The sequence below is a fragment of the Erinaceus europaeus genome, unplaced genomic scaffold, assembly GCF_950295315.1.
Source record: "Erinaceus europaeus unplaced genomic scaffold, mEriEur2.1 scaffold_478, whole genome shotgun sequence".
Taxonomy (NCBI): domain Eukaryota; kingdom Metazoa; phylum Chordata; class Mammalia; order Eulipotyphla; family Erinaceidae; genus Erinaceus; species Erinaceus europaeus.
In genome coordinates this window covers 25,207-38,880 of record NW_026647880.1, presented here as the reverse complement: position 1 = coordinate 38,880, position 13,674 = coordinate 25,207, and the positions used below count along the sequence as shown (strand labels likewise).

The 13,674-nt window shown below is 42.0% G+C and overlaps 1 protein-coding gene across 1 annotated transcript in view; it reads right to left on the bottom strand.

The window, feature by feature from the left end:
* Positions 1 to 8,056, bottom strand: part of C6 (complement C6) — a 51,429-nt gene extending 43,373 nt beyond the window's left edge. The window contains exons 1-3 of the mRNA XM_060184487.1: positions 7,951 to 8,056; positions 3,358 to 3,519; positions 1,577 to 1,733 (exon numbers count right to left, since the gene is read on the bottom strand). Coding sequence (XP_060040470.1) covers positions 1,577 to 1,733; positions 3,358 to 3,500 — 300 coding nt within the window. The 5' untranslated portion in view covers positions 3,501 to 3,519; positions 7,951 to 8,056. The remainder of the gene's footprint in view (positions 1 to 1,576; positions 1,734 to 3,357; positions 3,520 to 7,950) is intronic.
* Positions 8,057 to 13,674: the final 5,618 nt, after the last annotated feature.

Sequence of the window (13,674 nt, the reverse complement as noted above, 5' to 3'; positions counted from 1 at the left end):
GGATAAGAGGGGTACAACTCCACACTATTCCCACCACCAGAACACCCTCCCCTGACAGCTTTCCTATTCTTTATCCCCCTGGGAGCATGGACCCAGGGTCATTGTGGGATGCAGAAGGGGGAAGGTCTGGCTTCTGTAATCACTTCCCCACTGAACATGGGCGTTGACAGTTGGATCCACACTCCCATTAGATTTCTGATGGTGAGTAGTAAGACAGTCAAGGAAGGAGAGAAATAAGACAGGATTAAAAGAACGTCGATTTTGAAGTTAAAAAAAATCCCAATGGAAAACATCACTCCTCTATAAACTCATGGGATGGTCATGGTTTTTTCCTCTGTAAAGTGAAAAAAAAAAAGTGACAAAGTTTTAATAAGATGATGTGTGTAAAGGATTCAGGCCAGTTCCCCTTGGAGAGTGCAGGGTCCATCAATGAGTTTCTATTTCTCATCTAATGTGTGACGGCTCAGCATTTTCCCTGACTGGGTTCCCAGGGGCAGGTTAATGCCCTGGAGAAGAATGAGGCCGAGATGGGTGAATAACCCAGCGGAAATCAGTCCACAAGTTGAGGGACTTCCCCACAGGCAGAAAGAAATTAGAGGAGAGGGAAGAATTCAGTTTTTGGCAAATATCTCATCTCTTCTGTTGCATTTTTTTTTGAAGTTATTTTCCAGGATTTCATTTTAAATGCACTTTTTGTGTATGCTGGAGGGTGAAATTTGACTTTTTAATTATAAGCATTGTGTAATGTATGAAAATACCGTTCAAAGTTGTTCACCCCTGAAATGTTATCTAATAATATTATAAAACAATAATACATCAATACATTTATTTTTCAAACCCAAAAGGCTGTAAGAGAATGTGCTTCTTTTTGAACACATTAAAGTTTTAGGGATGAAAATATTTCATTTATAGAAAAAAATTCCAGCAAAATCAAGATTAAATGATTTGCATCAGTAATTCTTTGACTCCACTTGTGTGATTCAGATTTGTGCCGATAGTTATGTGGAGCATTCGTGTCCCCAAGAAGTTCATGGATGATGTCTGAGTATCTATCTACTTATTTATTATTTTTTTCATTTTTTAGTCACGACTAATAGTGGGTTACAAGACTATAAGCTTAGAGGGCCTGGTTCCATACCACAGCTGTCACCAAAATTCTGTGCCCTTGCCCTCCCACTTCCTGAAGATAAGCAGCACAGTTCTCCCAGAATCTTGGAAACAGTTTGTTTCTGTTGAAATGTAAGCAGGGCTGTGCTATCACTTCCGTCCTATTTTCTTGCTGCTGTTATTGTTCCCTGAGGTCTTAGAGGGCACAGATAGTGGGACTGAGACATGGGCAAATGCAGTATCGGAACGGGGTGAAATCTCTCTTAGTGTTCAGTCAATATAAGAAATCCTCCCCTCTCCAAGAAAAAAAAAATTAAGATTGCTAAATGGAAAATGTCTCTGAGTGGAAGCTGGCAGTTTCTTCTCAGGAACAGAAGACATTCAACATGTCTATGGTTGTCGAGTCTGCAGGGCATCGGAGCGTGTTACTGAGGCTCAGATTTCCAGAGTGTGTTTCTGGGTTACCTACCTGTTTTGCAACACAAGGGTCACAGTCTGACCAGGGACCATAATCTCCCAGGAGGCAGTTGACAGGACAAGATTGCCAGTTACATTCTCTGCTCTCTTGCCTGGTGCAAAGCTGGTCACAGAAGTTTTCGTGATAGTATTTATCTACGACTATTTGTCTGTAAGTGGAAGGAAAGGGCTGTTGAGAACGACAGTGTTCATTGTGATTCCTGTCTTACACAGAGTCAAAAGAAATACGGTTTTTCTTGGAAAATCAGATAGGTTGATGTATATGCAATCCTTGCCACTTCAAGGAAATCAGGACAAGGCTCAACGCCTGGGGCTGAAGGAAACGTGAAAATGGGAAGGTCTGGTACCAAAATATTTAAGGCTTGGCAGAGCACCAAGCCAAACACAGGCTGAACATTCAAACACACAGTCACGCGAGAGGCACCTCTTGAACACGTCACACCAGCTGTCCCCGTTCGAGGAGATTTAAAGGCACAGAATGAGGTGACACAGGATATACTGTACTTTATGTGGGAATAGTGGAGAATTATTGAGGGACTTATTAGTAGAGGGCTATCAGAGGGGCCCGGGGGGCACACCCGACTAAGCACACAGGACTAAGTGCAAAGATCCAGGTTCCAGCCCCCCCACCTGCACTGGGGACGCTTCACAATCAGTGAAGCAGGTCTGAAGGTGTCTCTCTCTCTCCCTCTCTATCTCCCCCTCCTCTCTTAATTTCTCTCTGTGATGTCCAATAAGTTGGGGAAAAAGGCCACTAGGAATGGTGGATTCACAGTGCTGGCACCAAGCTCCAGTGATAACCAACCCCGGAGGCAAAAAAAAAAAAAAAGGAATATTATACACAGATCTCCTTTCTTTTTTTTCTTACTCTCTTTATTTCTCCCTTCCTATTTTCTTTCTTTCAATTCTTTTCTTCCTTCCTTCATTTCTTTTGTTCTCTTCCTTCCTTTCTTCCTCATCCCTTTCCCCCCCACTGCTCAGCTCTGGCTTATGCTATGCTAGGGGGCAGGGATTAAACTTGAGACCCTAGAGTCTGTCAGAGAGGTTTTTTTTTTTTTTTAATCATCCCACTATAAACAGATATTTAACATACTCAGTGGGCCATTTATTGGGGAAGCCAATTGGTGGCTTTATTGTGACTTACAGCACATATGCAAAAATAGTTTTTGAACCAAGTGTCTAGAAACGCAGTAGTAATGAAAACATGCTAAGCATGTGCTTTTCCCCACTGAGTCATGTAAGCATTTCCATGGCACTCTAAAATTCTCTCAGAATGTAGTGAATGTGTGTGTGTGTGTGTGTGTGTGTGTGTGTGTGTTGGGGAAGCAGTCTGAATTGGTGTAAAGGCTGAATCACTAAATGCCAGTGAGCAAACATAGCCCCCCTTCTGTGCACATCAACAATCAACTTACTAGTTAGTGGCGCTGCTCAATTGAGGTCTTTTTAGACTCAGTGTAATGAGTAGAAAATTCTCTATAATGAACTCTCTAACTGTAGGCAAACAGTTATAAATGTGATTAAAGAACTTGGGTAGTAAGTTAAATCGTCAAACAAAAACATGGTACGGATTCTTAGCTAAATTTCTTTGAAACTCGCTAATTTTATGGAAAGAACAAAAGTAGACTGCATTTCAATGGTATGTTGAAAAGACCTCAAATTACAGCCCACAGGAGTCCTCATTCTGAGACACATATTTCTCTCATCTGCTGGCGCTAATTCTGTCCTCACAGATTCCCAGAGCGTAAAGAAAACTCACACATGGATTTCACCCACCTTTGTCTGCTCTGAATTCCAAAATTGCAGCTTTTTGAGCAACTGGACCACTGAGTCCATGGGTAATGATCACAGAAGCAGGCGTGGCTCTCACTGAGGCAAATACTCAGCAGGACGCAGTACAAGATGCAGGATCTCGTCATGCCTTGAGCGCACCAGGTTCTGCAGAAGGACACACCGCCAATCAGATACTGAGGGTGAACCTCTACAGGCCACCGTTGGGCATAAGTTTGAACAAAATCTCAGAAATACCAATATCTTCTTGCCTTCTTCAAATGGCTTTTCCTAACAAATGTGATTCTCAGAAATTGGAATACAAATCAATTTCTTTTTAATTTTTTAAATATTTATTTACACTTTTGTTGCCCTTGTTGTTTTTTCATTGTTGTTGTAATTATTGTTGTTGTTGATGTCGTCATTGTTAGATAGGACAGAGAGAAATGGAGAGAGGAGGAAGACAGACGGGGGAGAGAAAGACAGACACCTGCAGACCTGCTTCACCGCCTGTGAAGCGACTTCCCTGCAGGTGGGGAGCCAGGGGCTCAAACCAGGATCCTTATGCCGGTCCTTGTGCTTTGCGCCAAGTGCGCTTAACCCGCTGTGCTATCGCCTGACTCCCTTTTTAATTTTTAAATATTTATTTATTTGATAGAGACAGCCAGAAATCGGGAGGGAAGGGGGTGACAGGGGGTGGGCACCTGCAGCATTGCTTCACCACTCATAAAGCTTTCCCCCTGAGGGTGGGGACTGGGGGCTAGAACCCGGTCTTTGTGCATTACGGCATGTGCACTCAACTCTCTGTTTCTCTCTGCCTGTTTCATAAATATATATTTTAGTGTGGGTTATTTTATATTTCTTAGTTGTTATGAAAGGATACTTCAGTAAAAATGAAGGCAGAGGTTATCATTTTATAAAATCAAGAATTATTTCTCCAATTTGTTTAGGAATTAGAATGTTTCCTCTCAATAAATCAGCAGGATTCTGAACTCTCCCACAAGCTCATAGAAAAATGCTGGAATGAAAGAGGCCAAACTCATTGACATATGGCTGAATGCATTCTTCAGCTTAAAATGGAGTTGACATATTTGTGTTTTCATTGTACGTTGCTAGGCATTGAGTGAGATACAAAGAAATAAGATTCATTATTGTCTTAAGGGGGCAGACAGAAACTAAAATGTTTCATATATATATATATATATATATATATATATATATATATATATATATATTTGTGAAACAGGCAGAGAGAAACGAGAGAGTTAGAAAGGAAGAAAGAAAGACATCTGCAGCCCTGCTTCACGATTTGTGAAGTTTGCACCTTGCAGGTGGGGGCCAGGGTCTTGAACCTGCGTCCTTGCCCATTATAACATGTGGGCTATACCAGGTGCACCATCCCCCAAGCCCCTGCTTTCCTGCCTTTTAAGCAAATGTTTTTTTTTCTTTAAATCCAATACATAGATAAGCTGTGATCACTACTGGCTGTTCCAACCATAAACACAAGACACTCTTAAAGATCGCTGTACTTGTTTGTGGGTTTTAGCTTATTGCTAAGTACTTAATCTTTCTTGGTTTTCTTTATAACAAAATATCAATCTCACATTATTTACAGAATGATCTGTTTTCAGATATATATATATATATATATATATATATATATATATATATCTGCCAGGGTTATTGCTGGGTTTAGCGTCAGCACTATGAGTGCACTGCTCCCAACAGCCATTTTTTCCTTCTTTCTTTCTTTCTTTCTTTCTTTCTTTCTTTCTTTCTTTCTTTCTTTCTAATTTTTATTATATAGGATAGAGAAAACTTGAGAGGGGATGGAGAGATAGAGGGAGAGAAAGACAGACACATGCATACTGGCTTCATTGCTCATGAAGTGGCCCCTACAAACCCCTCCCTGGGGCTTGGACCCAGGTCCTTGGGCTTGATAATATGTACACGTATCCAGGTGAGCCGCCGCCTGGCTTTCTTGGGTATATTTTCATTCCCACACTTGGCGCGTGGGGATCACCACATCCCTGCTGTTGTACTGTGGCTCCCTACAGCGCCAACACAACCATCTTGACCTCAGACTTGACCACAGGTAGTCTGGCCCTTCCTTCCTTTTCTTTCTATTTCTTTCTTTTATTTCCTTCCTCTCCCTCCCTCCCTTCCTTCCTTCCTTCCTTCCTTCCTTCCTTCCTTCCTTCCTTCCTTCTTTCTCTTTCTTTTTCTCTCTTTTTTATTCTTTTTCTTTTTCTTCTTTCCTTCCTCCCCTCTCCTTCACCGTATTCCTTTGCTGTAGCCATCTGTACTTTGCATAGAGCAAATAACAGAAGAGGTGGAAGACCTTTACAAAGAAGAGCACAGGACACCACTAAAAGAGAGAGACACCAAGAAATGGAAGGACAGCTCCTGCTCACGGAGGGAAAGGATCCGTATAAGATAGTCAAGATGACTATGCTTCTGAAAACAAGTCATAGATTTCTTGCAATCCTTATTAAAGTCCCAAATTCATTCTTCAAGGAACAATGACAAATACTCCTAAAATCTCCTGGTTCTCCTCAGCAGCACAGAAGCACAGCACGTTAGAAACTGAGCGTGCAGGTACAGTCTAGGCTGGAATGAAGCAATGACATTAATACTAAGCATCAGTTCCATACTCTGGAGTGGGTGTCTTCTCATTGGCTGCCAGAATCCTTAGGGTACTTGTAAACAGTGTGAGACTTTAACTAATAGGCAAGTTCCACCTCAGTCCTACCCCCACACTCCCAACTGCTTCTAACACAGGGAACACTTTAACAAGGAGACCTACATGAAGGTTTTGTTGTTGTTGTTGCTTTTGTATTTATTTGGCATTTTTCCTATTACATTTTGAAGAGAATAAGGCTATCAGTCATAGATAAAATTCAATTTGTAATGCACTTTGTAGGATCACAATGCTAATGATTTTTAAAAGCTGAATTGCAACCAGATCACCATTCAGCTCTCAGAAGACACTTTTATATTTTCTGAAGCTTGGAGAGCAGAAATGGGTTTTATCTCAATCATCATCCAAAACTGCTTAACAGACCTGTCATAAAATACTTGGCTCTCTTTGGTTGTAATCGTTCTAAGACAGTGAGGAAAGTGGTATAAATTAAGATGCTAATGTCAATGCTTCTTATTTTAGAAGATGCTAATAAAAGAACTAATTGGCATGTTATAACATTTTATTGTTATGAAGAAGTCTTATTTTATGTTCAAAAGATAATTTGCAGTTAAGTAGATAATTACCTAATCTTTATTACAATGGCCAATGAAATATTATCCGATGGTTCATTATTTGTTCCCAACGTTTCTAGGCACTTTTGCAATATCTAATTCACTTGGAGGAGTTCTGCCGCAGCCACGTAGACCTTCCACAGAAGGGATGAAAGAGTGTCTAGTGCATAAGGAAAGGTAGACAGGAAATAGATTCATCCTGGCAGAAGCATGCTAGAGAAGCTATAACTCTGTGCTTGTATTTTTCTTTCTTTCACAATTGTCATCTTCTCTTGAACTCAAACCTTAACAATCTCATTTGCTCAGAGAATTTCCGTTCTGAACGAGTCCATCTCATTCTCATCTGTCCTCTTCAGATATACCTGCTCCACATGATGGCCTGATTGATGCAGCAGGTGCGTCTCACGTAAGCCTCAGACCCCACTCTCATCTGTCCTCCACCATATCCTTTACTGGACAGAGATAGCCAGAAATTGATGGGCATGGGAGGAGAGGGAGAGAGACACCTACAGCCCTGCTCCACCACTCGCAAAGCTTTCTCCCTGCAGGTGGGAATATATTTACTTTTAACTGCAGTTTAACTCATAGAAAAACTTGATCTCAATAAGATAATTTTTTCTGAGAGAGATATTTCCTTAAGAAACACAAACTCGGGGCCGGGTGGTAGCGTACCTGATTGGGCACACATGTTACAAGACCCTGATCCCACCTGCAGGGGGAGAGGGGGGAAGCAGATGTCTGTCTCTCTCCCTATCACCCCTTCCTTCTCAATTTATGGTGTTCTCTATCAAATAAATCAATGAAGATAATTAAAAATAAGAAAAGAAACACAAACTTTTGACTCTTGAGCTTTAGCAAATTTGTTATTTACTTTAAAAGCAAGGCAGTGAAGGCCAGGTAGGTGGGTTATCTGATAAAAAGCACGTTTGGTTATGCACGGGGCTCTGGTTCAGTCCTGGCTGACCCAGCTGGCTCTGCCTCTCTGTCTCTCTGTCATGCTTTCATGAAAATAAATGAATAAATCTTAAAACAAAGAAACAAAAAAAAAAAACAAAGAAATGAGTATAATTGGAATTATCTATATTTTAGAAACGTTTTATTTTAATGAGAGAGATACAGAGAGAGACACACAGGCAGAAACACACCACTGCTCAGCTCTGGCTGATGGTGCAGGGGACTCAGCCTGGGAGCTTGGAGCCTCAGGCATGAACGACTTCGGCATTAATACTCTGCTGTCTCCTCCACCTGGACTATCTATTTTCATACATGAAGGGGTAAGTTTCTTGCCACATCATCTATAAATTTGAAGTATTAAGCTTACAACGGAAGCTTTCTGTTACTCACCTTTCAACAGCTTGTGGTATCCGGGAAGTTAATCTGCAAATGACTGAGAAACAAGGGGTAGACAGCAGAGGCTCAGGTGATGGTCCAACCAAGCCTGCTGCTAGCTGACCCAAGGTCAAATTCTAGAGACTCAGAGACAACCAAGCCTGCTGCCCAGACAAACATTCTGAGCAAACTCTGGACTTTGCACATGGTTACTTCAGAAAACAATAACCTCTGAGCGTGAGTGATCACACAGCATCTAGAAATTTCAGTGATTTCCAACCCCCCTCATTTAGTGGATCTTGTGCTAAGTACTGCTATTACAGAGACAAAGAAACATTTGGCTTTATTAAAAAAACACATTTATACTAAATAGCTTAAACTTCCCTTTCCTTTAGAAATGTATTCAATTAACGAAAATATTTATATATTCATATTTTATGGTTATGAGATCTCTAGTAAGGAGGATTTAGAGAATTTCAAAAAGGAGGGCCCGGCTGTGGGCTGTGCTGTTCCCAGTTTGATGCACAAAGATGCAGATTTGAGACCCAGTTTTCCACATGCAGGGAGAAGGCTCATGCGTGCTGAAGCAGGCCTGCACGTGTCTCTCCTTGTCTCTCTTCCTCTCTTCATCTCCCCTGCCCTAATTAATTTCTATCTGTTCTATCTAATAAAATAAGCAAAGAAGTGGTTGAGTTATAGTGCCAGCACCGAGCCCCAGCAATAACTCTGGTGACATATATATTCAATATGTCAAAAAGTATAAAGATGAATATAAAGAAATCATTTTTTATAACCAGATATAATTACTATGTATATTTAGAGTAAGTACTTCTGATCATGTATTATAATGGTATATGTGTCTCTCTGTGTATGTACACACACCATCATACTAAGATATTATACATATGAAAATTATACATAACATTTTAAGTGGCATCACATTAATTTTTAAAAAATTTATTTTTATATTTATTTATTTTGCCTCCAAGATTATCACTGGGGCTTGGTGCCAGCACTATGAACCCACTGCTCCTGGCGAACATTTTTTCCATTTTTATGGATAGGACAGAGAGAAATCGAGAGAGGAGGGGAAGACAGAGGGGGGGGAGAAAGATAAACACCTGCAGACCTGCTTCACCACCTGCAAAGCGACTCCCCTGCAAGTGGGGAGCTGGGGGCTCGAACCGGGATCCTCACGCCGGTCCTTGCGCTCAGTACTATGTGCACTTAATCTGGTGAGCCACCACCCAGCCCCTCATGTTTTCTTTAGTGCAAAGAACTGGTCACATTCTTCAGTCAGTGGAGCTTCGCCAGATTCTGCGCAAACTTGTTTTGTGTTTTATTTCACTATCTTTCTCCAGCACCTTATTTGTTTTCCCTCTTAGTTGTTCATGTAGTCAGTATTTGCCCTGATGTGTGATTATTTAAGTGTATGAGGAGCTTTCAAAGCTATAATCTTGCCTTCCCTGCATATATTATGACATACAGAAGCCATACTTTCTTTCAGGTTTTACTTGAATCCTTAATGTTTCTATTCAACAACAACCAGTTTCTGAGCCCTACTCAACGTCAAACTACTGGAGCCCAGCTATTTCTTGCACAGACCACACTTTCTGTGATCTGAGTATGCAGCCTTCACACTTCCTGTGATCTGAGTATGCAGCCTTCACACTTCCTGTGATCTGAGTATGCAGCCTTCACACTTCCTGTGATCTGAGTATGCAGCCTTCACACTTCCTGTGATCTGAGTATGCAGCCTTCACACTTCCTGTGATCTGAGTATGCAGCCTTCACACTTCCTGTGATCTGAGTATGCAGCCTTCACACTTCCTGTGATCTGAGTATGCAGCCTTCACACTTCCTGTGATCTGAGTATGCAGCCTTCACACTTCCTGTGATCTGAGTATGCAGCCTTCACACTTCCTGTGATCTGAGTATGCAGTCTTGTTGCCTGCAGTTCACTGTAGCTGTCCACATGAAGTTCTTTATTCTTGTGGCTTGTAAGCCAATTTCTCAACACTTTCAAGCTTCTGTCTATACTTCCCTTTCCAGTTGGTTCCCTAAGGGCTTAAAACTAAGCACTTTTCGCCCCCTAAAGTCTTGGCAATTAGAGCTGAGACCAACTACTAGACATCATGACCCAGAGAGTTAAAACACAGTGTCCAACTGAGACTGCAGAGGGCTGGACCTCGTGGAAGACAGAGAAGTGAGAAACTTGCGTGCTGTGACATAGAAGAAATACAGTGAAGAGAGGGGCATGTGTCGTGGAGGAATTTCTGGGAAAGAACGCAGAGTCAGTGACCCACATGCTAGAGTTCACTTAACTTCAACTGAGACCCTCACATCTTCTCAGTGATATAGTTGGCTTCCAACTGAATGAGCTAGTTCTTCCATCTTCATGGATCATATGACACAGTCCATTTATGGTCACATTTAGAACAGGCATTGGAGAAAATAAAGAGCCAGTGAGGCAAATCTGGTTTGTTACCGAAATAAAGTCACAGGGGGCCAGGCGGTGGCACACCTGGCCCAAATGTTTAACATGGCAGTGCACAGGGACCCAGGTTCAAACTCCTTATCCCCACCTGCAGGGCAAAAGCTTTGCAAGTGATGAAGCAGGACTACAGGTCTCTCTGTCTCTTTCCTTCTCTATCGCCTTTTCCTCTCAATTTCTCCCGGCCTCACAGTCACACATTGCCAAAGGCTGCTTTGTACAGAAGTTCAGAAGTAGAAGTTACTTCTTGTCACAGAGAATGTACGGCATCAAATACTTGCTATCTGGCCGTTCACGCTAAAAATATGCTGAGACCTACAGCTTAGAAGGAGAGACTTGTGGTCTGATCAATAACACTGTCCACTGGACTGGGGGAAGTAGAAACAGTCTTATTTGGATTTGATGAATGTGTGTGACCGAGATACAGAGAGGCTCCTGTGTGTCTCTGTGGCGGAGCACGAGACAATATCAGGCTGTGTTCTGCTGAGAAGACTGTACTGGGACAGTCACCTACTCAACTTTTCCTTTATTTCTTATTTATTTTTTTGAATATTATTTATTTTCCCTTTTGTTGCCCTTGTCTTTTTATTGTTGTTGTAGTCGTGTTGGTGTTATTGAGGTCGTCATTGGATAGGACAGAGAGAAATGGAGAGAGGAGGGGAAGACAGAGAGGGAGGAGAGAAAGATAGACACCTGCAGACCTGCTTCACCGCCTGTGAAGCGACTTCCCTGCAGGTGGGGAGCCAGTCCTTGCACTCTGTGCCACCTGAGCTTAACTGCTTAACTCTCTGCGCTATCGCCCGAGTCCCAAGTCAACTTTTCCTTTGACCACATTCTTGGAAGATGACGACCAGACAGAATGGCAGAGGACCTAGTGGGGTTATTGTTGTGTGTTAAACTGAGAAATGTTATGCATGGACAAACTATTGTATTTACTGTCAGCTGTAAAACATTAATCCCCCCCAATAAAGAAATAAAAGACAATCTGGGAAAAGATAAAAAAAAAGATGACTAGAGACCTGGAATGCCTTTTCAGATCAACTGTGTTCTTTTTTATAGGTAAAAATGGCTACCACATACAAATATAGGTTGACCAGGAGAAAAAGCCTTTGGTTGGAAAGACACAGAAGTGTGTAGAATGAAGTCAGAGGTAGAGCATGCAAAGTTAAGAGGGGACAGTCATCCATGTCCCAGAAGGAGTCCATGTATTCTGCTAAAAATCTTTATTCTTCCACTAATGATGATAGATTCACAGCCAAATGGCATTTTCTGCCAAGGAAAGAAACCCAAACATCATCTAATGAACAGTGGAAGCTGCTGACTAGCTGAAGGTCTTTTTTATATGCTAAGTAGCTCACATGCTAACATATCATTACAGCAAAAATACTCTAATTTCTCATTAGAGCTAAAGCTAATGACCCTATCTATTTTGCAAGCCCATTAAGAGTGTGATTTGTCAGTTAGTGCATGGATAGATAAAGTGAAATTGCAAATTGAATTATTCCTCTTTGGAGAATCATAGATCAGAACTTTAAAATTCAGGAAGAAGTTGGCTTTAGATCTTAGAGTACTATATGTATAGTGTCCTTTGCTACAGCCGGAAATCTACATATTTCCTTTACTATAGCAGTTACTAGGACATCCACATTGATAACTGTTGGTATGCGTGAGACCCCTTCTGTTTCATTTGGTTTAAATCCCCCCTGCTTAACACTATTTTACATAACCACTTCATTCTATTTACATAACCGCTGTTAACAAGCACTACCCTCCCTCCAGGGCATTGGTTCAATCCCCACTGTTTCATGATATGTTTTTGCTCCACCCCCTCTCCTTGTCACACCCTGATCTTCTCCTTATCACACTCTGATTTTCACCAGTCACTTTTCTCTCCACCCTCTCTATGTCACATCCTGTTTCCACACTACCTGGCAAGTATATATAAAGACAGCATTGTGAGTTTTAGGGTACTTGAGTTCAGCTTAGCTCGTCTTAGATTGTGCTGCATCCTGCATGAATAAAGAGATACTGCGTACAACCCAGCCGTGAGTCCCTGGTCGTCTGTTACCCGCCCATGAAGCCAGCCCGGCGAAAACAACCTAGCCCGGAGAAAACAACAGATGACCGTTAGTTCCTAACCATCTACTCCTCATTAAAGGCGTGCTCTGCAATCTGGGTCATAAATGCTATCATCTGGGAACGACTTTCTCAGTGACCTCTAGTCGCTTTGTAGAGACCGCCAGTTCTCAGTGTGTGGTCAGATTCTTGGACAAGGTTCAAAACACAGTGTACATTCTTTTCAAAATAGGAAATTCCTTTCCCCCCTTCAGGTTTCTCACCTGACTCCATTATAGAATTTTGATTTCAGCCTTTTTTGCTTAATCTCTCTCTCTCTTTCTTTTTGCCTGGATAGCCTGAGGGTGCTTCTTCCCGAGCAAGTGCTCTCTGGGTTGGAGAGAACTCAACTGGAGCCAATCCAGGCTGCTGCGTGGGAGAGGGATCAGGAACTCGTCACAGGAGATACACTCTGGAACATTCAGAGCCGGAAAGCAATTCCAAGTGTTTTAACTCAGAAAAGCAGCTTGTATATATACTAGCCAAGTAGGGTGGAAACAGGGTGTGACGTAGAAAGGGTGGAGGGAAAAAAGAGATTGGTGAAAAATCAGGGTGTGACAAGGAGAGGGGGCGGAGCAAAAAGACATCATGAACCGGTGGGGATGAAACCAGTGCCCTGGAGGCAGGGCGGTGCTTCGTTAACAGTGGTTATGGAAATAGCCTGCAGCTTTGAGTGGGATCAAACCAGTGCCCTGCAGGCACGCTGGTGCTTAGTTAAGCAGGATTAGAGACAGAGGCTTCAAGCCAGGGGAGCTGGCATACTACCCAACATCTTTTTCATATAGAGAACGAGACACAGGAGGGAGAGACAGACAAGAAGAGGAGACAACATAGTTCCGCTCTAACTTTAGTGGTCCTTTCATATGTTGTCCCCATCTTGTGACTGAGGGACTTGAACCTGGGTCCTCCTATGTGGAAAAGTATGAGTTCCTCTAGGTGAGTTGCTTACCATCCCCTATTGTTTCTCTTTCTTCAGATATTTCACTTCATCAGTAAGATCTTCGCATCTTCTGTGTGTGTATTCAGGATTTTTGTGTTGACTGTACTTCATCAGGAATCAAGAGAAAATACTCCTTTCATGTCATGTGTGAACTATCGAATTGGAGACTAACACAAAATAAATAAGAAAA